The sequence below is a fragment of the Schistocerca cancellata genome, chromosome 5 (assembly GCF_023864275.1).
Source record: "Schistocerca cancellata isolate TAMUIC-IGC-003103 chromosome 5, iqSchCanc2.1, whole genome shotgun sequence".
Taxonomy (NCBI): domain Eukaryota; kingdom Metazoa; phylum Arthropoda; class Insecta; order Orthoptera; family Acrididae; genus Schistocerca; species Schistocerca cancellata.
Window position 1 is genome coordinate 91,258,957 of NC_064630.1, and position 23,606 is coordinate 91,282,562.

The 23,606-nt window shown below is 43.5% G+C and overlaps 1 protein-coding gene across 1 annotated transcript in view; it reads left to right on the plus strand.

Moving 5' to 3' along the window:
- The window catches only part of LOC126188379 (Down syndrome cell adhesion molecule-like protein Dscam2), a 797,799-nt gene that overhangs the window by 251,413 nt on the left and 522,780 nt on the right, over window positions 1–23,606 (plus strand). Inside the window, exon 3 of the mRNA XM_049929978.1 lies at window positions 5,810–5,956. Within this exon, the coding sequence (XP_049785935.1) occupies window positions 5,810–5,956 (147 nt within the window). The remainder of the gene's footprint in view (window positions 1–5,809; window positions 5,957–23,606) is intronic.

Genomic DNA, 23,606 nt, shown 5'->3' on the forward strand with positions numbered 1-23,606 from the left:
TAACGAAAGGCAGGAAAACCTTAGATTTTGCAGTAGCCTGTACGTCAGTATGATTTCTGCGTGGGTGCCTCAACGAACGTTTTATTTCGGCGGACGAATATCCGTTCATCATTAGTGCATTGTGGAGATGTTCCATCTCACCGTCGTATCGGAACCATACATTTGGTTTTTTGCTGGCAGTACCTAAGGCCTGTTCTTCGAATTTCTCCATAAAGAAGTTTGTAATTACGGGACTTAGGGGGCTTCCCATAGCCACGCCATCCGTTTGCTCATAAAACTGTTCATTCCAGTTGAAGTATGAGGTCGTCAAACGACACTGAAACAGTTCTGAAATATCGGCAGGAAAAATTCGATCCAGCTGTTCCAATACATCATTAAGTGGAACCATGGTAAACATCGATACCACATCGAAGCTGACCAATATGTCCTCCTGCTGGACCACTAAGCCATTCAATCTGCTGATGAAATGTGTCGAATTCTTTATATAAGAGTCCGAACGGCCCACATGTGGTTTTAGCAGCGTAGTCAAAATCTTGGCTAACGAGTAGGTGGGCGAACCAATGGCACTTAGTATCGGTCTTAACGGCACATTTTCTTTATGAATTTTGGGCAATCCATAAAGCCTCGGTGGTAGCGCAACCGAACTGCAGAGACCTTTCTGTACACTCTCTTCAATGGAGGACTTTTTTATTGACCGCGACACAGTTCTGAGAACGCTGTTAGTGGGGTCATTATTCAGCTTCCTATATGCTTGTGGATCCAGTAGATCAGTAATTTTACTCCGATAGTCGGCCACATCCATAACCACCGTTGCGCTTCCTTTGTCAGCTGGGACATAAGTTTCAACTTGTCACGCCTAAACGTTCCTGAGAAAAAGAAATCCCAACAGACGGACAGACAGAGAGACATACAGACAGGAGGACAAAACCATCCTGTAAGGGTCCCGTTTTTACTGATGATGCAAGGAACCCTAAAACGGCATTTATGTTGCAGTGGTTCTACAGAGATGAAGAGAGTTGCACAGTACAGACAAACGTGCAGAACTGCATCAAACCAGTCTTGGGACTGAAGACTACAACAGGAACAACGTGAGATATTACGAAACTGGAAAATAACTCTACTCATACGTCGGAATAAGAGAGGGTAATCTATCATCAAGTGGAGTAGAGTGATTGATATGAAATTTTACAGGCCATGACTGAGGAAGATGACGGATGCAGAGCACACAAAATGTCCGAATTAGCAAGTCAACCGTTAGACCGCTGGCACCATCATTCACTCTGGAGGAATTTGTTTAGTCCTCACGGGCACGACGCTCCACAAACACATCCTTCACAGTCAGCAGACATCGCACGCTCCTCTCATCATGTAGCTCGTACAGTACTGAAGTTTGTCGGAGGCGGCCATTCGGGTACGGTGGCAGTGCCTATGCAGAATTTGATACGTTTGTCGTTACACTTAAGGTACTGTGTAAACACATTGTAATGAAATCGATGATATTTACAAATATTCATGTATTAAAATTTGTTTTGTGCATTCTGAAACAGACTGGCATATTTTTTAGTCCGGTAGCCGAATCGTGATATGTACTAATTCAGTTCCTACAAGTTCTTGTTTTGCTGACTTTGTAACAAATGTGTAAACAGCAAGCTATTTTGTTCAGATTCGTTATGTCTGAATTCTACCCTATATCTTCCATTGCAGTACTGTGAATTATATGCCTTGTAGAAATCATTTTCTGATAAGTGCTGTAACGTCCCAAGAAAAATAATAATAGAAATATTTAAATGTTAATGCGAATAAAGCCAAAGTGTAATCTCCCCACAAAAATGTAAGAGAAAAAAGACAATAGTGTAACCTCCCAGAGAAATTTTTTTATAATGACAATAATTTGAAATGACAATTATAATCGTGCTAAGTGTAACCTCCCCAAAAAATGAAAGTCAATTTAATAAGAAATGAAATCTCATTGACAATGAAAACGCAAATAGACCGAAATGTCGATCTTTAGGCCCTGATTAAACTCAAATTCTTACCTCAGTGAAACTCCATCTGCTCTTATTTTTCGCCATAACTTGGAGGAAATGCATCGCAAATATATATATATATATTTTAATTTAAGGGAAACTTTTCTTTAAGGAAATGCAAGGGAAATATTATTTCAAAAAGGATTGTTTGTTAAAATGGTTGGTTTAAAAACAAAATTATTATTGGGGCGATTCTTGAACAAATTAATTACTCTTAAGATCCATTACAATACATTATTAGCTGTGCGCAAAGCTGCTTCCTTACCTTATTTTAAAAATATACCTCGCCCTGAATCTAGACCAGAATGCCATGTCGACGCCCGCCGACTCGTCACACAACACCGACTGTCTCTCGCGTGCTACTGTACTACATGCTCTCGCGACTCGCTACGTACCACTACTGCATCTACCGACTCGCTACATGCAACTGAACTCTCGCGGTACAGCTCTCTGGTCAGAGATTGTCACGGCTCGCCATCGCTGCTACAGAACATACGCGTTTCAGTGCTTACAAGAGACCGAAATATGCCGTTGTTAAACCCCTATATAAGAAAGACGATAGGAAAGATCTCAGTAACTACCGACCTGTTTCACTGGTTACATCGTTTGACATAAGTTTTGAAAGCTGCTGTATTCTAGAATATTACTTCGCCTGAACAAAAATAATATCCTCAGCAGATCACAGTTTGGATTCTAGGAGAGTGAGTCTACTGATAATGCCATTAACATTCTTACTCAACAAATTGTAAAAGCATTAAATAAAAAAATGGCAGCGGTTTCAATTTTCTGTGACCCACACAAGGCATTTGACTAAGTTAATCACAAAATTCTCCTAGACAAACTGAAGTTTTAGGGCGTTGATGGTATAACCAACCAATGGATAATGCCACATCTAACCAAAAAAATGCGAGAAGATGCCCTTGGTAATTCATCCAGTGTAGTCCAGGGACATCATTCTGACAGGAGATAATTCACGTATAAGGTTCCTCAAGGCTCAATTTTAGGCCCACTAATATTTCTCATACTTGTGAACGACCTTCCGTCTAATGTCCGATTAGCAAATTTAAGCAGATGACACTAGCGCAGTTATCAATCCAAGCATATATATAGAAACAGAAGAAACGATAAAGAAATTTCTTAAAAGTATCACTGACTGATCTTCTGCGCATGGCCTTACCTTCGATTTCAAAAGGATATAATATTTTCAGTTCTGCACATCCAGGGGTACTACACCAATGGTAAGTGTAACACATGGGAGGAAATAATAAGTATGGTGGAAACTTTAAAATTCTTGTGTCCATATTGATGAGAATTTAAACTGCAAAAGCACGTTTTGAAACTTGTAAACCAACGCAGTTTAGCGAAATTTGTACTTAGATTCATTGCAAAACTTCAGGAGAAGCAAATCAGTAAGTTCACGTGTTTTCAATTTTTATTCAATAGTGCCATATGGAATAATGTTCTAGGATAAATCACCTGCAAGAAAGAACGAAATGATAATTACATCAAGACCTTAAGCTGCCGACAGGCGTTGATATACATCAACGGAGACAGTTGAAAATGTGTGCCCCGACCGGAACTCGAACCGGGGATCTGCTGCTTGTGTGGCAGACACAATATTCATCTGAGCCACCGAGAGCGCAGAGGATAGTGCGACTGCAGGGATTTATTCCTTGCACGCTCCCGGTGAGACCCACATTCCCAACTTAATGTCCACACACTACATTCGTAGTGCCCCTGCCTATTACACTAATTACTCACGGCAGACACTCTTACCGAGTCCCGTAAGAGTTCGGGCACTGCGTGTCCATCTGCACAGGAGGAAGAGGTCATGTCCGAAAGAACAGATACCATCTTCATATATGTAAGAAAGAAAATCTTCATTGCTCATACACTTGCTGTAAGAATAACACGTTGTGCTCACCATCGATCGTCTCGTAGACATCTGGTTAAGGAGTTCGTAATTCTGACTACTGCTTCACAATACATATAAATTCCCTCAATAAATTTGTTGTAAAGAACTTACTGCAGTTCCATAGGAATAATGATATAGATAGTTACAATACTTGAAGGAAAACGACATTTATTATTCCACGTGAAGGTTTTCTTTAGCACAAAAAGGGGTACACGTGGCTGCAACTGAAATTTTTGATTACTTACCCTGTGATATAAATTATTTGACAAACAGCAAAGTAAAATATGAAAACAAACTGAAAAAGCTTCTCTTCGGCAACTCCTTCTATTCCATAGAAGAATTTCTATTACTGAAATGTATAAAAGGTGGTGGGTCACATCTTTATAGTTTAAAAAAATCCTATGTATGTTCAGCATGCAACCATATTTACAAATTAATTTGCGATGTGAATGCAAAATGGTCCATTGCGAAATATCCATGGAAAATGAGACTAAATAACTAGCTAAGCTAGCAATCTTGACAAAAATGCACATTTTAGCCCTAAGACTCTTCAGATTCACCGTTGTAGAAAAAGGATGGCTTATATAGTCGGGTTTCCTAAAATGTCAGCACAAGTTAGAGGTTTTCCGATGCCAGTCCTTTAATTGCTCTGTCGCATCAGGCTGAAGGGGTGCTCCAGCTTAACGCATCTAAGAGAGTCTACCTACAAAAGGCGTCAACATCAAACACCTTATTGCCTTCTCGTGGTTTCACTGTCCGCAACCATTTTCCACATATGCTCACGACAGCAGCACGGGAACACCTGACCAGCTCCGCCGTTCCCGAGGTGCACATTGTCAGATGTCGAACGATGTGATGTTTTCATTTTCGGATAATTGTATTGAGTTTACCTGTCATTTCGTAAATCAAGGGTCCACGCCATCCTTCGATCTGTGTCTAAATGGTTCAAATGGTTCTGAGCACTATGGGACTTAACTGCTGAGGTCATCAGTCCCCTAGAACTTAGAACTACTTAAACCTAGCTAACCTAAGGACATCACACACATCCATGCCCGAGGCAGGATTCGAACCTGCGACCGTAGCGTCCCGCGCGGTTCCAGGCTGCAGCGCCTAGAACAGCTCGGCCACTCCGGCCGGCCGATCTGTGTCTAACCAATCGCTTCAAAAGGAAAGGCTTTGTTCAATATAACCTAAACTTTCGCATATTGCAAGTTATTTCTCATGTAACAGAACAAATCCTTTCGGCTACTATATAAAATTGCTTGTAAATGTCTCTTCAGTTATCGATTCCTTACATTTAATATAACAGTTTTCTTCGTGATCTAAATTTCCTTGTTTGGTATACCGTTTAGAAATTATCCACAGCATTATTAATACTTATCGGACGTCAGAACCGCCTCTTAAACACATTGACATAACGTGTTCTGTATGGATAGCTAATTCCGCGAAGTCCGACGAAATTACTTCTTAAGTTTTGACACTTTCCTTGAAAAATATTTTTATGTCACTGAAGAATAATAGTCGATACCAATGTCGAAATACCTCGACACAGGTAAGTTTAGATGTTAATTCTTCTGTTATCTTGTCAATCCAGTTTAATAAACAACGTGATTTTCATACAGACACAAATGCAGCAATATGTTTTTGTCTTGTGCTAAATGACGATAAACCTCTCCCATAGTTGTTTTTCTTAACCATTCCAAATAAGCTCACACTGACGAAGCCTGCCTATGTAAAATAGGTCCAGATATGTGTAAATATAACCTCGGGACTTCAGTAATTGAGAATATTCTGCTAGTGAGTTCTATTCCAAAACCACGAAACAACGGCAGATAACTAATCGTCGGTGTTGCTGGACGTGTTGCAGACGGCAAGTTCCACCTGCTGCCGTCCGGGGAGCTGCTGGTGCACAACGTGGAGTTCAGCGACCAGTTCCCGCCGTACCGCTGCCGCACCATGCACCGCCTTACCAGGCAGGTCGTCGTCAGCAGCCCCGCCAACATCCGCATCACAGGTAGCGCCTGCGCGCCACTGTCTATGTTACCCGCCGTACTGTACTGTCTAGTTGGCTGCCTGGAATCCAAGCAGATGCACATCGCGTGCAGGCTTTTGCTGCGCTTAAGCGATGAACATTTCGTTTGAGAATGAACAGCGAAAGTTTTTATTTTAGCTTTCGTATCGTAATTATTTTGTCTTCAATGACGTTCGCGCAGCTACAGCCCAAGTTATTGTGCTTTTGTTGTCGGTCTGGGACATGTTGACTTCGAGGTCAGCAGCAGATTAAGATATTAAGCTCTAATTGAGAAAACAGCGGTGACTGCTCGTGATTGTCATAACCTGTAGAAAAATTAGTTCCAGTTTTATGAAGTAATTTAGCAGACTGTTATATCGTTGAATGCTGTCACCTTCCAATGGACAGTCTTTATCATAAGAAATTCAAACTAATACCACTTCAAAATTGTTAAGGCTTTCGTGGCCACTTGTTGACAAACTACCTATTGACTTCTGTCTCGGGTTCTTCGGCCGACGTTCATCTAATGATTTTTCTGACGTTTCGCCAGCACGAGTGGCTGGCATTGTCAAAGCTTCACCCTCCATTGCCGGTGGTGAACTGGAGGCGAGCTCGCGCTTGTTCAGAGAAGCTGTAGAAATCCAAAAACACGCGAACAGTTTCAACAAGAAAGAGGAAAGCCTTAAGGTAAACGGATCCTGGCTTCCCGTACTGCAGCGAACGACCGTCGCAGGTAGCAAGAGGAGGAGAACCGCACCGGAAATGACCGCGGGGAAGCCCTCGGACGTTGGCGCGCCAGGTACATATAGTCTGCGGCCGCGAGCTCGCCTCCAGTTCACCACCGGCAATGGAGGGTGAAGCTTTGACAATGCCAGCCACTCGTGCTGGCGAAACGTCAGAAAAATCATTAGATGAACGTCGGCCGAAGAACCCGAGACAGAAGCCAATAGGCAGTTTGTTAATACCACTTCGCCGAAATCAGATTCACTGGTTCAGTCAGCTTCTCGGATTAAGAAAAGTATACACCTTTCGAGACTCAGATAAGCTCTAAACCGTGTTGGGTAACAGTAACTGGGCTTGTGGAACGTGAATCACTTTGTACCCATAAACTGCCAAACAAGCGCATTTGCGTATTTTTTGCTGCTAGAAGATAGGCTCCATCATTACTGTACCCCTATACTATGGAATTAAAGAGAGAACAGAGTTTTTTGAGAGCATCAGGGCACACAAGATGAGAAAATAAAGGGGAATGTGGCTTTAGACTTAAATTTTGTACGCTGACGAGGCAGAAAAAGGCGGAAGGAGAGATAATGTATAATAATTATATAAAATAATGATATAATTATTATGTATGGTACAGTATAAAATCGATAAACCACTTACAATGGATTTTAACAGTACTCCCATTCCACAATTTTACTGGAGGCAAAAGAAGTTGTAATGACACCTAACTAAATTTTGGTGAAAGGTTATTAATTCTTGATCACATCTCTATAGCGTATTTATATAAATTCCTTTTAGAGCTGCTTAGTATATCACTGACCTAATGGAATTATTTTGAAGAATACTGCTGACTTGCTTCAGTTGCGACTGGTGCGCTTCTGCGAGAAGAGGTGGTTACATACGTATCAACCAATCTGACGTATTCAGTACGTCGATCACTGAAGACATGGAAGGGTCAACACCGACCAAAAGAAATTGAATTGCACTAAAATACTCAACGTAAATCATCAAAGTTTGAGGATCAGCTGAAGATGAAAAAGAAAAGTGTATTGCTAACAGGGTACTAAAACTTTTAGGACTTCATATGAGATCGACCGTGTAATAGTACTACGGAACTTACTGCTAAAATTCCCTGCAACTATAATCATGCCGGAGACGCAGAGACGGAGAAGCACTTTCTGTGGACTGTTTTCCTCACACGAGTCCAACTACCACGCAAGCCTTGTGCCTTTCCAAATTTAGCCTCAAACATTGAGCAAGGCGCCTCAAGAGCAGCTTAGACAGGCTGATAAAATTCGTATGCCATCTTTCTTGTCCGATCCTCACACTTCCAAGCGTAAGGGAATTTATTGTAAAGAAGTAACGCACACTTACAAGCTTATACTTTTCACTACATATTACGAGTTCTGTGTACTATGTCTTCATAGCCATTTACAGTACTGTTAATATGTTAACGTTCGAGGTATCTGCGACAACACACATGAACTGCCTCTCGTTTCTGGTAACAATGCTCGCCTCCCTCCTCGAGCCAGCTTAAGCAGTATGATAATACTAGTCATTGAATCCTTGTAAACTGAGTTAAGTAGAAAAACATGTTTATAACAAGACAAAGTGCCCAACGAAGGTGCACGTGCGGCACTGAAGACGTTGCCGAACAATGGGGTCTTAGAGGTAGTCCTTGCTGTTCCACTCATGAGTGTATCAGTGTCGCATCCCCCTACGCGTTCATGGCACAGGAGGCCGCGGAAAGGTCCCTAGTGTTTCCACTCTGTATACCAGAGGAATCGAAGCTGTCACGTTAGCCACCCCCCCCCTCTACCCTCCCCCAAACGGGTCAGATAACATTTATTTTCCCGGTCGGAATGGGAGACAGTCACGGGGTTTTCGAAAGAGTGATCCTTTAATTTTGCAGCACAGTCTAGTTCGCACTACAGGTTCCGCAAAAAAATATGTCATTTTATAGCTGGCAGTACCCCATATTAGTTGATAGACATCAAAGGGTGCAATTTTTGCACAGCAGACACGAACTCCTGTACGAACCGACTGACGTATGGAGTAATTATCAAAATACCCTACTGTTAATAAAAGAAGGATGACGAAGTAAGTGGAAATACGTCATCCTCATCACCGTCCTGAAGGATGAGACTTTTTAGCGTCTTCTGCCTCAGACTGTTCACGCCATATCTTTAATGGTCTTCTAATATTTCTGTTTCGTATTTGGTTATGCATTATTGCAAATTTCAGTAAACATATGAAACAAAATACCAACTTAGTTTTAAATGACCAAACACAATATATTTTTTCCGTGCTGTTAAAGTAAGTTTTAGTTATGCAAATATTGGTGGCTGTGGTGGTCCAGTGGGTATATCCATAGACACCGGTCTTCTAAGTCCTGGATTGAATCCCTGATAGGGACTGGGTATTCCCTCGTTTCAGTCTCACTAGAACAGGCTGGACCGACTAAGCCTGCTATCAAAAGGGTACCGGGGAAGCCCCTCCTCCTAATGTCACTGCGAAAGATAGGCTGTACTTTGCCTGCGTCGGGCTAGAAGCCCGGAGTTCCGTGTGTGCCAAATACTTAATTTTTTGTAAATATTAGACGAAAATAGTAAAATTAGCTTGATTAAACATTATTTTATATATTTGATAAGGACGGTACGTGTATAGTTTCGGAATATGCCCAAACCATACAGGTATTTCAGTCCCGACGTATTCAATACACTTTCGTATGCATAATTTTTTGTGTAAAGTGGAACGTGCCTAAGGCGGAAACGGAATGCTTATTTTAAGACTTAATTAATAATTCACTGGTTAATGCGGTAAAGAGTTCACATATACGTTACTTATTCAAGACTATAAAGTACGCTACTTTTAACACAAAAGATTGTACAGCCCCGACAATACTGTTAAGCGGCGTAAAACAAGAAAAGAGGTTCGGCGTAGAGCAGTACTGCGAGTGCGGGCATCAAACTGCGCCCGTCTGTGCAACGACGATCAAGTCACGCTCAGTGTCGGTACGACAAAGAATACGGTTCGTTCGTGAACACTCTGTTGTCAGCGTGTCTCGTTTTCCATTATTATTGACTCGTCCGGGAGCACACTGGAAAATTGTTGCACACTTACGAACACTCTGCTGAAGTCTACGCAGTGAAATACACTCCTGGAAATTGAAATAAGAACACCGTGAATTCATTGTCCCAGGAAGGGGAAACTTTATTGACACATTCCTGGGGTCAGATACATCACATGATCACACTGACAGAACCACAGGCACATAGACACAGGCAACAGAGCATGCACATTGTCGGCACTAGTACAGTGTTGTCGGCACTAGTACAGTGTACATCCACCATTCGCAGCAATGCAGGCTGCTATTCTCCCGTGGAGACGATCGTAGGGATGCTGGATGTAGTCCTGTGGAACGGCTTGCCATGCCATTTCCACCTGGCGCCTCAGTTGGACCAGCGTTCGTGCTGGACGTGCAGACCGCGTGAGACGACGCTTCATCCAGTCCCAAACATGCTCAATGGGGGACAGATCCGGAGATCTTGCTGGCCAGGGTAGTTGACTTACACCTTCTAGAGCACGTTGGGTGGCACGGGATACATGCGGACGTGCATTGTCCTGTTGGAACAGCAAGTTCCCTTGCCGGTCTAGGAATGGTAGAACGATGGGTTCGATGATGGTTTGGATGTACCGTGCACTAATCAGTGTCCCCTCGACGATCACCAGTGGTGTACGGCCACTGTAGGAGATCGCTCCCCACACCATGATGCCGGGTGTTGGCCCTGTGTGCCTCGGTCGTATGCAGTCCTGATTGTGGCGCTCACCTGCACGGCGCCAAACACGCATACGACCATCATTGGCACCAAGGCAGAAGCGACTCTCATCGCTGAAGACGACACGTCTCCATTCGTCCCTCCATTCACGCCTGTCGCGACACCACTGGAGGCGGGCTGCACGATGTTGGGGCGTGAGCGGAAGACGGCCTAACGGTGTGCGGGACCGTAGCCCAGCTTCATGGAGACGGTTGCGAATGTTCCTCGCCGATACCCCAGGAGCAACAGTGTCCCTAATTTGCTGGGAAGTGGCGGTGCGGTCCCCTACGGCACTGCGTAGGATCCTACGGTCTTGGCGTGCATCCGTGCGTCGCTGCGGTCCGGTCTCAGGTCGACGGGCACGTGCACCTTCCGCCGACCACTGGCGACAACATCGATGTACTGTGGAGACCTCACGCCCCACGTGTTGAGCAATTCGGCGGTACGTCCACCCGGCCTCCCGCATGCCCACTATACGCCCTCGCTCAAAGTCCGTCAACTGCACATACGCTTCACGTCCACGCTGTCGCGGCATGCTACCAGTGTTAAAGACTGCGATGGAGCTCCGTATGCCACGGCAAACTGGCTGACACTGACGGCGGCGGTGCACAAATGCTGCGCAGCTAGCGCCATTCGACGGCCAACACCGTGGTTCCTGGTGTGTCCGCTGTGCCGTGCGTGTGATCATTGCTTGTACAGCCCTCTCGCAGTGTCCGGAGCAAGTATGGTGGGTCTGACACACCGGTGTCAATGTGTTCTTTTTTCCATTTCCAGGAGTGTAAGTTGATGTTGTCCTGTTAAACAATGGTTTTACCCGGCGAGGTCAATATATCAAATAAATGCACTACCTGCATTATTTTCTGCCTGTTTTAGTTGGATAGTAGTGCATTAAGTGATAGTATGATGTCGAACAAAATGCGTGTTTCGCTAATTACGGTAATCGTGACGAGTGCGAAAGGCAAATTCTCTGCGCGCGAAATAACGTTGCATTTCACATGCGGTAAAACACAAATTCATTATACTTCAAGAAACAAGTATAAGAAACGGGATTAGTGGATGAAAGGGAACGGGCAAATGACAAAAAAGGCGAAAAGGACTGGAATGTAGAAATTAACTAGATAGTGTTGGAATGGTGCGAATGTGTGTGGGCAAAATACTTGCCTTTGTCCGAAACCACGTTGCAGAGGGAGGCTCTGAAAGTTGCTAAAGAAATTGGAAATACGAAGTTTAGGGCATCCGCAGGATGGATAGACAGTGTCAAAGCTAAGCACAACGTCTTGTGGAATAAAGTTTGTGGGGGAGCTAAGGATGTGCAGGAAAGTGTAGAAACAGAATGGAAGACAATACTGTACAACATAATTGCGAATTATGACTCGAAACACGAGTTCAATGCGGATGAAACGGGACTGTTTTGTCGCGCACTGGCTTCAAAATCTCGAGCAATTTGAGGTGAAAAGTGCGACTGCGGGGTAATGACTAAGGAAAGACTACTGTACCGTTGTGTGGAAACACATTAGGCGAAAGGGTAGGTGAAAATTGCGTCGGCGGAGTAATGATCCAGGAGAGACCTCTGTACTGTTGTGTAGAAACATGTTAGGTGAAATGGAGAGACAATTGATGATCGGAAAGTTGGAAAAACCACGTTGTTTCAAAAACAGATGTCAGTAACCTTCCAGTCACATGTGACGCAATAAAAAGTCATCGATAGTGTGTGGTCTCATGGAAGAATAGGTGGGCTCTTTCAGTGCCAGAATGAAAAGAGGAAATCGCCAATTTCTCCTTTTTCTAGACGATGAAACCTGCCGCCCGAGAGTCAGTTTTTCCAACTGAAATTGGCTTGTTCCCTGCCAAGTCCAACCAGCCTCACACAAACCATGGACCAGGGAGTTATTTACACATTCAAGTCCCGTTATAGGCGATTACTAATGCAGTCTCTTATTCTTAATGTTGTAGAAGCCTAAAGTCCACTAGCTCTTCCATGGTCAGTTTCTGTCCTGGGCACAGTAAATTTGATTGGTTTGGCGGTAAGAGAAATGAAACCCGTGACTCGTAAAATGCAGGGTCTAGAGGTCTAGAACAAGACGCTTGTGTGGCCATCGAAGCTCAAAATATTGCAGCAGCAATACCTGAATTAATTAAAATGCAGAACATATATGTAATGCAGATGGCTAAATTCGAACTGATGACTTTCTATCAACTCGCTCAACTTTTACTTCAGCAACAGATTTAGTAGAAATAAGCAATACAGAAGATGATCAGGAAGAAAGTATTGTTGAAGAAGAGGAGGAAAATGATATCCCTAGAAAAATTAATACGCCTGACGAAGTTATTGCATACATAAATTTGTATATTAAAGCACACTCAAATTCTGCCAAGGTGTTGGAACTGTTGTGTAGAGCAAGAAATTACGTATAACAAATAATTTTGAACCGGAAATTCAAAATGGTTTCCCTCCTTGGTATGTGGCAAGAAAAGTGAAATGTAAAGCAAATAAACAAGGGAATAATATGTATGGACATACAACAATACACGAATTTAAAGTTGCAGTAAAAATAAAGAAATGCCGTATAATTATTAGTGTTCTGTTATACAACATACGGTAAACTAGCTTAGCGTCAGCTGCTTCGCTCGAGTAGAATGTAAGGCCTGCATAGATTTTTTTGTTTTATTTTAGTCGAACTTTTATGCTGTTCACAAATTGCGTCACCTGGAGTCCAAAGTTTTTGTTAATCATTGCATTCTTGTGTAGATACATCCACAGCGACTTCCGTCCCCTAACAAATATTTCTTTGTATCTAACCAAGAAGTAAAATACCAATTTCATACGTTCTTCTTTGCATTTTTTAATGTAACGATTTATTTTCTTAAAATGCCCTATTGAACTTACTGAGGGGATGAATTTCCAGAAACACTGTAACACGTATTTCTTTTTTTATTATTTCTAATAGAGAAGTCAAATACCAAATGTTATAGATGTAGCCTTAAAACTCCTTATGTAATTCCTTAGCAATTATTCATTTTAATAAAACTTTCATCCACTGTATTACACCCTTAGGGGTTGAATTTCCAAAAATGCTGAAACATATACTTTTTATTTTCCCAATAGGAAACCAAATGCATGTTTTATAGCTGATTTCCAACGCTTAACAAATATTTTTTTTATCTAACCAAGAAGTTAAATACCAGTTTCATACATTTATCTTTAAATTTTTTTAATGTAACGATTTATTTCCTCAAAAATTTTCATCCCCTATTGCACTCACTGAGGTGTTGAATTTCAGAAACACTGAAACACGTTTTGTTTTCTTTCTTTTATTTATAACCGAGAAGTCAAATACCAAATGTTATGGATGTAGCATTAAAAATCCTTCCGTGAATCTTTAGCAATTATCTATTTTAGTAAAACTTTCACCCACTGTATTACCCCCTTAGGGGTTGACTTTCCAAAAGTGCTGAAACATGTACGGTATTTTTTATTTTCTGAGTGAGAAACCAAACGCCTGTTTTCGTAGTTCTAGCCTCAAAATTCCCTTAATAGCGACATACTTTCAAAAAGCCTTTCATCCCCTATTTTACACCATTAGGTGTGGAACATTGGGCGATTCCTTCACAAACAATGCCTACAATATAAGATTCACACCCTCTCAAAACGTAAAGTTTATATCCGTAACGGGTTGGGCTGGCCGATGATGAGTCAGTAATTAGTCTGATCCTATTTCACACCCTTAGGCGTTTGATTTCCAAAAACAAGGAAACACATCCTTTTTTTCATTTCTAACCGAGAAGCCAAACACCATTTTTCAAAGAGTTAGCTTTAAAATTACCTTGGCAAGGGAACATTTTCGTGAAAAATTTTACCCCCTATTTCATACCCTTAGTGGATGAATTTCCAAAAGCAATGACATGCGTATTTTTTATTTCCTACATAGAAGCCCTATAGAATTTTTTATAGATTTAGCTCCAAAAATTGTTGCACAATGAAACATTTTCATATAAACTTCTCATTCCCCGTTTCACCCCTACAGGAGTCGTATTCCAGTAAAAATGAAACACTTTACTTGTACCTAAGAAGCCAAATTTAGATTTTCAGAGATGTATCTTTACAAACTCTTTCATAACAAAATACTTTCTTAAATAGAGGTTCCATTTCTAAAAACAATGAAACACCTATTTTTTTATTTGTAACGGAGAAGACAAATACCATTGTTCATAGCTGCAGCTTTAAAAACAGTTTAGTAGTTCTTTAATGACGATATATATTCAAAAAAAGCTTTCACCCACTGTTTCATCCCCATAAGGTCCAATTTCCAAAAATACTGATACAAGCATTCACTTACTTCTGACCGAGAAACCAAATGCCAATTATCGTAGGTCTAGCTCAAAACTGCCTTAATAGTGTTTTTTTTTTTCAAAATTAAACCTTCATACTCTATTTTGCCCCTTTAGGGTGGAAATTTCGAATAATTCCTTTTTAAACGAAGCCTACAGTATAAGATCCACACCCTCTCCAAATTTGAAGTTTCTACCCGTAGCAGTTTGGGCTGGCCGATGATGAGTCATCAGAACATTGCCTTTTATATAAAGAGATGAACATACACTATGTGATCACTGCAATTGCATTTCAGACCTTCGAAACTAAATCTGCGCCATCTCAACTCTCGAACGGACGGAAACAGACATGAAGAGCCATGTCGCGAAGAAGATGAAAAGCTTGTGCGGGGAAGCCAACATGCACTGGCTGAAAATGACGTACAAGTTCGTGGTTCCCTTCATCGGTAATGCTGGAATTCAATATAGTGTTGTCATACCCTTAGCCTTGATGATAGCTTCCACTCTGGCAGGCATACGTTCAATCAGGTGCTGGAAGATTTCTTGGGAATGGCAGCCCATTCTTCACGGAGTGCTACACTGAGGAGAGGTATCGATGGCGGTCGGTGAGGCCTGACACAAAGTCGGCGTTCCAAAACATCCCAAACGTCTTCTGTAGTATTCAGGTCAGGACTCTGTGCAGGCCACTCCATTACAGAGATGTTATTGTCGTGTAACCAATCCGCCACAGGCCGTGCATAATGAACAGGTGCTCGATCGTGTCGAAAGATTCAGTCGCCATCCCCAAATTGCTCTTCAACAATTGGAAGCAAAATTATGTTTAAAACATCAATGCAGGCCTGTGCTGTGCAAGCGCCACGCAAAACAACAAGGGGTGCAAGCCCTTCCACGAAAAACACGACCACACCAAAACACCACCGCCTCCGAATTATACTGTTGGCACTAGACACGGTGGCAGATGACGTTCACCTGGCATTCGCAATACCCACACCCTGTCAAAGGGTCTCCACATTGTGTACCGTGATTTGTCACTCCACACAGCGTTTTTACACTGTTCAATCGTCCAATGTTTACGCTCCTTACACCAAGCGAGGCGTCGTTTGGCATTTACCGGCATGATATGCCGCTTATGAGCAGCCGCTCGACCATAATATCCTAGTTTTCTCACCTCCCGCCTAACTGTCATAGTACTTGCAGTGGATCCTGATGCAGTTTGGAATTCCTGTGTGATGGTCTGGCTAGATGCCTGCCTATTACACATTACGACCCTCTTCAAGTGTTGGCGGTCTCTGTCAGTCAACAGACGGGGTCACCTTTGTGCTGCACGTGTCTCTTTACGTTTCCACTTCAGTAGCACAACGGAAACAGTGAACCTAGGTATGTTTAGGAGTATGGAAATGTCGCGTACAGACGTATGACACAAGTGACATCCAGTCACCTGACCACGTCCAAAGTCCGTGAGTTTCGCGGAGCTCCCCATTCTGCTCTCTCACCATGTGTAGTGACTACTGAGGTTGCTGATATGACGTACATGGTAGTAGGTAGCAGCACAACGCACCTAATATCAAAAACGTATGTTTTGGGGGGGGGGGTGTCCAGGTACTTCTGATCACAAAGTGTATCCTGCAGGAGTGACGTTACGTAAACACATGTATAATTACAAATTTATACCTGAGAAATTTTATGTAGCCTAGTGAATTTTGAGTAACCCGGAAACTTCTCCAATTTGGAAAATTATATTAGTCCCATGCGATTCCATTGTATATGTATAAATATATACGATGATTTTTGCACCGTGTACAAATTCTAGGGATTGATCGACGATGAGAGGATACGGAACAGAAAAGATTTAATGAACTTATGTCTGGAAATGCATGGTTTCCGTGTTACAGACCATTTATTCAATCATACATTGTCACAGAGACTGCAGTGTAATACACGATGTACCATGCAATCACAGTTACAGTATGTGTTGAAAATGGTTTCCATTGAAGTGAACGCATGAGTGTACGTTCCGTAGCCATGCCCTGACTCACACGTTCACATCGGCCTCGCTGCATCCGCACTGTCAAAGGCAGCATGAATATGCTGTTCCAGTTTCTCCACATCTGTAATTGGCTCTGCATACACTATACTTTTGAGATGGCCCCATAACCAGAAATCGGGCAGGATGAGGTCCCGGGAACGATCAGGCCATGCATCGGGACCCCCTCGTCCGATCCATAGACCAGAGAAGACACAATTGAGATGCATCCGACCGTTAACGGCGAAGTGGGCTGGAGCACCATTATGTAGCAGTCATATAACTCTTCAAATGCTCTGTGGCACGTCTTCTATTCTGCGATTCCGTTTTATATGTATATATATGATGATTGTTTCACCGCGTACAAACTCTAGGGGTTGATTGAAGACTTTGGTGACAAAGTCACCAGCAAGAAACGACGATAGTGCTGGCCTGTTAGGCGTCGTGAAAGGAAGACTGGTCCCAAATACCGTCGCCAGTTATTCCGGACCGCACATTCCAGCTGCACCGATGCTGATGATTCACTGTCATCATACCAAGGGGGTTCTGCATACTATCCCACAATGGCTGTTATAAAATGAAGATATCACTCCGCGTAAAGTTGTCCTCGTCTGTGAATAGGATGGATGACAGAAATCCTGGATTCGTAGTTGCCTGGTGAAGAAACCAGATGTGTAAAGTCTGTTGCTAGTAAGCCCTGCACCAACTGTAAGTGATAAGGGTAGTAAAAATGGTCGTGCAGAATGTGCCACACGGTCGTCTGGTTTACCCTGTACTGGCTGGCCAACTGCCTGGTACTGACGCGGCGGTCGCCTTCCTCAGTGTTTATCATATTTTCCTCGAAGTCTTGTGATTTACTACTTCCCGAAATGATATTGTCTAGGACAAACGGCAAAACACTGTTGCAATATTGAATGTTGTGGTTGTTGTCGGCGGGAGTAGGTCTCGCGATACAACCTAGCTGCCCGCCACCCGTTGCCATTTGCCTTTACGTAAGTAAGCCGGCCGCGGTGGCCGTGCGGTTCTGGCGCTGCAGTCCGGAACCGCGGGACTGCTACGGTCGCAGGTTCGAATCCTGCCTCGGGCATGGGTGTGTGTGATGTCCTTAGGTTAGTTAGGTTTAAGTAGTTCTAAGTTCTAGGGGACTTATAACCTAAGATGTTGAGTCCCATAGTGCTCAGAGCCATTTGAACCATTTTTTTACGTAAGTAAACAGTGTCGGCGAACTCTCGATTCGAAAACGGAACCATTGTGTACGACGCTGTATCACATCCACTACAAGATGAGTCAGCAAGAGAAGTGAATCGGACGCAACATAACCAATTACTATGGCAGAAGCGGGCGCTAGGGCATGACATATGGAAAACAGTACCGGCCTCTAGGAGGAAATCATGAATAATGTAAGTGTGGCTGCATGGTACAGCGCGAATTAGACCGCAATCTGTGTAACAAAGTGTGATTGAATAAATGCTCTCTAGCCTGGAAACCATGCATTTCCGGGAGGAAGTTGATTAGACCTTTATTGTTCCGCATGCTCTCGTCGATCAATGCATAAAGTTTAAACACGATGGAACCTCTTCCGTATGTGTGTGTGTGTGTGTGTGTGTGTGTGTGTGTGGTTAAAATTTTTTGTAGACTGCTGTGAATTTATTTTAATACTCAATTTCTGTTCGCAAAATCTCCAAAAATTTCGTTGACATACGTACACATGCAGCACTTTACTGAGTCTGCGACTACAGTGCAGGAAAACATGACACGAGAATGAAGTGTATACTATGAATGGTGATTAAATATTGAAATAAATTTATAGTAAGCTTCAAAAAAGTTACGGAACTGAATGATTAGCTACACAACTCGCCCTATTAGCCCATAAACGTAAGGTCCCATGACTAAAAGGTTACATAAGTAGCGCGGCTTTTAGTCGCTGGGGAATGACAGCGATGTTGCTCTGTGCCCTGTTTTCGTTTGACGGAGAACGTACATTTTCTCGCGTTACCACTCCTGCACACTCCAGAAAGAGAGAATGTGCCAACGAGCAGGAAGCGACCGCAGCACCACCGTTCTCAGAATCGTCACACTCCCGCAAGTATGGCGGGAAGGAAGGTAGCCTTTGTAGCGCTGACGCAACAACGGCACCTTAATTTCTGACATATGCAATCATCAACATTAATTTCGTCCTCGCTCCATTTCTGATATCTAGTGCTGATAACGTTGTCTCAGACCGGTACACAGTATAACTGTATCCTTCACAGTTTTGACACCGTTCAAGCCTCTTAGACACAGTGGTCCAATTATAGTGACCGGGCCAAATATTTCACGAAATATGCATCAAACGAAAAAAAATACAAAGAACGAAACCCGTATAGCTTGAAGGGGGAAAGCAGATGGCGCTATGGTTGGCCCGCTGGATGGCGCTGCCATAGGTGAAACGGATATCAACAGCGTTTTTTTTTAATAGGAACCCTCATTTTTATTACATATTCGTGTAGTACGTAAAGAAATATGAATGTTTTCGTTGGACCACTTTTTTCGCTTTGTGGCAGATGGCGCTGTAATACAAACATATGGCTCACAATCTTTGTCGAACGGTTGGTAACAGGCAGGTTTTTTAAATTAAAATACAGAACGTACGTGCGTTTGAACATTTTATTTCGGTTGTTCCAATGTGGTACATGTACCTTTGTGAACTTATCGTTTCTGAGAACGCATGCTGCTACAGCGTGATTACCTGTAAATACCACAGTAATGTAATAAATGCTCAAAATGATGTCCGTCAACCTCAGTGCATTTGGCAATACGTGTAACGACATTCCTCTAAACAGCGTGCAGTTCGTCTTCCGTAATGTTCGCACATGCATTGACAATGACATGACGCATGTTGTCAGGCGTTGTCGGTGGATCACGATAGCAAATATCCTTCAACTTACGTCACAGAAAGAAATTCGTGGACGTCAGATGCTTCGACGACCAAGCCACCTGTCATGAAATATGCTATTCAATACCGCTTCAACCGCAAGCGAGCTATGTGCCGGACATCCATCATATAGGAAGTACATCGCCATTCTGTCATGCAGTGAAACATCTTGTAGTAACATCGGTAGAACATTACGTAGGAAATCAGCATACATTGTACCATTTAGATTGCCATCGATAAAATGGGGGCCAATCATCCTTCCTCCCATGATGTCGCAGCATACATTAACCCGCCAAGGTCTCTGATGTCCCACTTGTCGCAGACATCGTGGATTTTCCGTTGCCCAAGAGTGCCCAGTGTTACCGCTGTTGGTGAATGACGCTTCGTCGCTAAATAGAACGTGTGAAAAAAATATGTCATCGTCCCGTAATTTCTGTTGTGCCCAGTGGCTGAACTGTACACGACTTTCAAAGTCGTCGACATGCAATTCCTGGTGCATAGAAATATGGTACGGGTGGAATCGGTGTTGATGTAGCATTCTCAGCACCGACGTTTTTGAGATTCCCGGTTCTCAAGCAATTTGTCTGCTACTGATGTGTGGATTAGCGTCGACAGCGGCTAAAACAGCTACTTGGGCATCATCATTTGCTGCAGATCGTAGTTGACGTTTCACATGTGCCTGAACACTTCGCCGGCCGCGGTGGTCTAGTGGTTCTAGGCGCGCGGTCCGGAACCGCGGGACTGCTACGTTTGCAGGTTCGAATCCTGCCACGGGCATGGATGTGTGTGATGTCCTTAGGTTAGTTAGGTTTAAGTAGTTCTAAGTTCTAGGGGACTGATGACCACAGAAGTTAAGTCCCATAGTGCTCAGAGCCATTTTGAACCTGAACACTTCCTGTTTCCTTAAATAACGTAACTATCCGGCGAACGGTCCGGACAGTTGGATGATGTCGTGCAGGATACCGAGCAGCATACACAGCACACGCCCGTTGGGCATTTTGATCATAATAGCCATACACCAACACGATATCGACCTTAGCTGCAATTCGTAAACGGTCCATTTTAAGACGGGTAATGTATCACGAAGCAAATACCGTCCGCACTGGCGGAATGTTGCGTGATACCACGTACTGATCCGTTTGCGACTATTACAGCGCCATCCATCACAAAGCGAGAAAAGTGGTCCAACTAAAACATTCATATTTCTTTACGTACTACACGAATATGTAATAAAAATGGGGGTTCCTTTTTTAAAGAAACGCAGTTGATATCCGTTTGACCTATGTCAGCGCCATCTAGCGGGTAAACCATAGCGCCATCTGGTTTCCCCCTTCAAGCTAGACAAGTTTCGTTGTTTGCAGTTTTTTCGTTTGACGCTTATTTCGTGAGATATTTGGCCCGGTCACATCAATGGACCACGCTGTATAACCTACGCGTTCTGGTAACAATACTAAATTCGAATAGCACCGCTGCATTCTTGTGGCCGTTCTGTCACAGAGAACTGCCACTCATCATTTGAATAAGTTCCGGGGGCGTGTAGGTCAGTTACAATGATGTTTACACAGCCACACTGACGTCTGTCCGTGTCTCGTGGGTGCTTAGAGTTTAAGCACTGTTGCGTTCGGAAACCACAATATGGCAGCCACTGTAAGTTCAGCAAGACGAGACCTCGCTACACGGTCGATATATTCCGTAGAAGACATGCATTCTCGACCTCTTTCTCGAGACGGCACTGAACCGGAAGGCCCCGCTCGGTTCCTCTCACTGCCGGTTTTCTACCCTGCTCTGCCGCCGCGGCCCCCACGGAAACCGCGCAGAGCTCGCGACGTTATTTGCAAGCGTAATCCCGCTCCGCTCGGCCTGCTGTGCTGCTGTTATTGCCTGCACCACTCGCTCCGCCGGTAACGACATTAAGGCGCGCCGCGGCTCAGCCCGGGGAATCTTTCCTCGCCGGAAACAGGATTTGCGTCGCGCGCTGAGCGCCGTTTAGGATTCCGCCGCAATCAAGTGTTTGAGCCACGAATGTCTGTGCTGCTAATGCCGCACAGGCCGCGCGCGCAGACTTCTTTCTCTGTGTACAGCGCCTACCTGGGCGAGTGGTATGTCAATCCCAAAAGTAAGAGCTATTAATTCCGTACGACCGTGCGTCCAAATTACGGTGCACGTAGAGATACGTGTTCCCCCTTTCCGCCGAAATGTTTAGCGCACTGTTTTATGAGGGGTCTCTCGTTAGTTGGTCTTCGTATCTCAGTTAATTGAACAGTCAGTTCCAGAACCGCTGCTTGTTAACGACAGGTATAAGCGGAATACGTCCAGCTGGCGTATCTACAGTGCGAAACAGGTAAAACTATCACCCGGTCACTGTCGCAGTTTCAGATAGCCTCTCTGACGAATTACAGGACCAACAAAAATATAATTTTCAATATTTCATGCCGGCCGCGGTGGTCTAGCGGTTCTGGCGCTGCAGTCTGGAACCGCGGGACTGCTACGGTCGCAGGTTCGAATCCTGCGTCGGGCATGGGTGTGTGTGATGTCCTTAGGTTAGTTAGGTTTAAGTAGTTCTAAGTTCTAGGGGACTTATGACCTAAGATGTTGAGTCCCATAGTGCTCAGAGCCATTTGAGCCATTTTTCAATATTTCATATTTAAGGGACATTCGCCTGAAAAAGAGACAGCTGGAAGAAAGTAAGCAAGCTGTTCATTATTTCAAAAGTAACCGTCATAACTGTTAATACATTTATCCCACTGTGACACAAGACGGTCAGCGCCTTCATGGAAAAATGTTTGCTGTTGCCTACGGAACATGATTGTTCCCAGATGTCCACCTCTTCGTCCGAAGCAAATCGACCGTCTCGAATGTCTTTCTTCAGGGCTCCAAAACCAAGAATGTAGCCTGGGGAGAGATCTTGACTGCGTGGAGGATGTCTATGATAACATTTCGTAGATTCGAAGAGCCCCCAGTTTATTGACTTTCTAGAACATGGTGCCACAATTAACTTACAACTGTATGTGGACGTTTTGCAAAAATTGAAGCGCGCCATCAAATTCAAACGCCCATTAAGTTGACGGACAGCATCATTCTCTTGAAGAACAATACCGGCGCTCATGTGGCCAAGATCGTTTTGACTACGCTGTAGAAGTTTGGCTGGGAGACCCTTACACATTCTCCCTACAGTCCAGATCTCTCCCTATATATTTCTATGTTTTTGGAGCCGTAAAGAAACACATTCGTGGCCGCCGATTTGCTTCGGGCGAAGAGGTGCACGCCCGGGTGGAATCATGATACCTTATGCAACCGCAGACATTTTTCCTTGCAGTCATTTAATGTCCTGCCTCAGACAGGCATAAACGTGTAAACAGTTACGGTTATTGCTTTTGAAATGATAAACATGGGGCTGTCAAATTAAAGACCTTGCAGCCGTCAAGTTCCTAGTCTTATTCTATTTGGCAACCAGTTGCAGCGTTTTACGACACCATACGTTTTGATCACAACCGAGGTAAATTATTACTACACGTCGGTCAGGGGCCTGAAGATGGCGTAGTAAAACGCTGAAACTGGTTGCCAAACAAATTAAGGTTGGAAACATGACGGCTCTAAGGTGTCCAATTTGAGATCCTCTAACGAACAGCAGAGTCCCGCAACCATCTCTAAAAAGATGGACATACAGAGAAATGTTAAACAGTTTACTTATTTTCTTTCAACCTGTCTCATTTTCATTTGACTAAATTTAAAAATTTTAAATGCTCTCATAATCGGCTCATTAAGTATAATCTTTAAAAGAAATGGTTCAAATGGCTCTGAGCACTATGGGACTCAACTGCTGAGGTTATTAGTCCCCTAGAACTT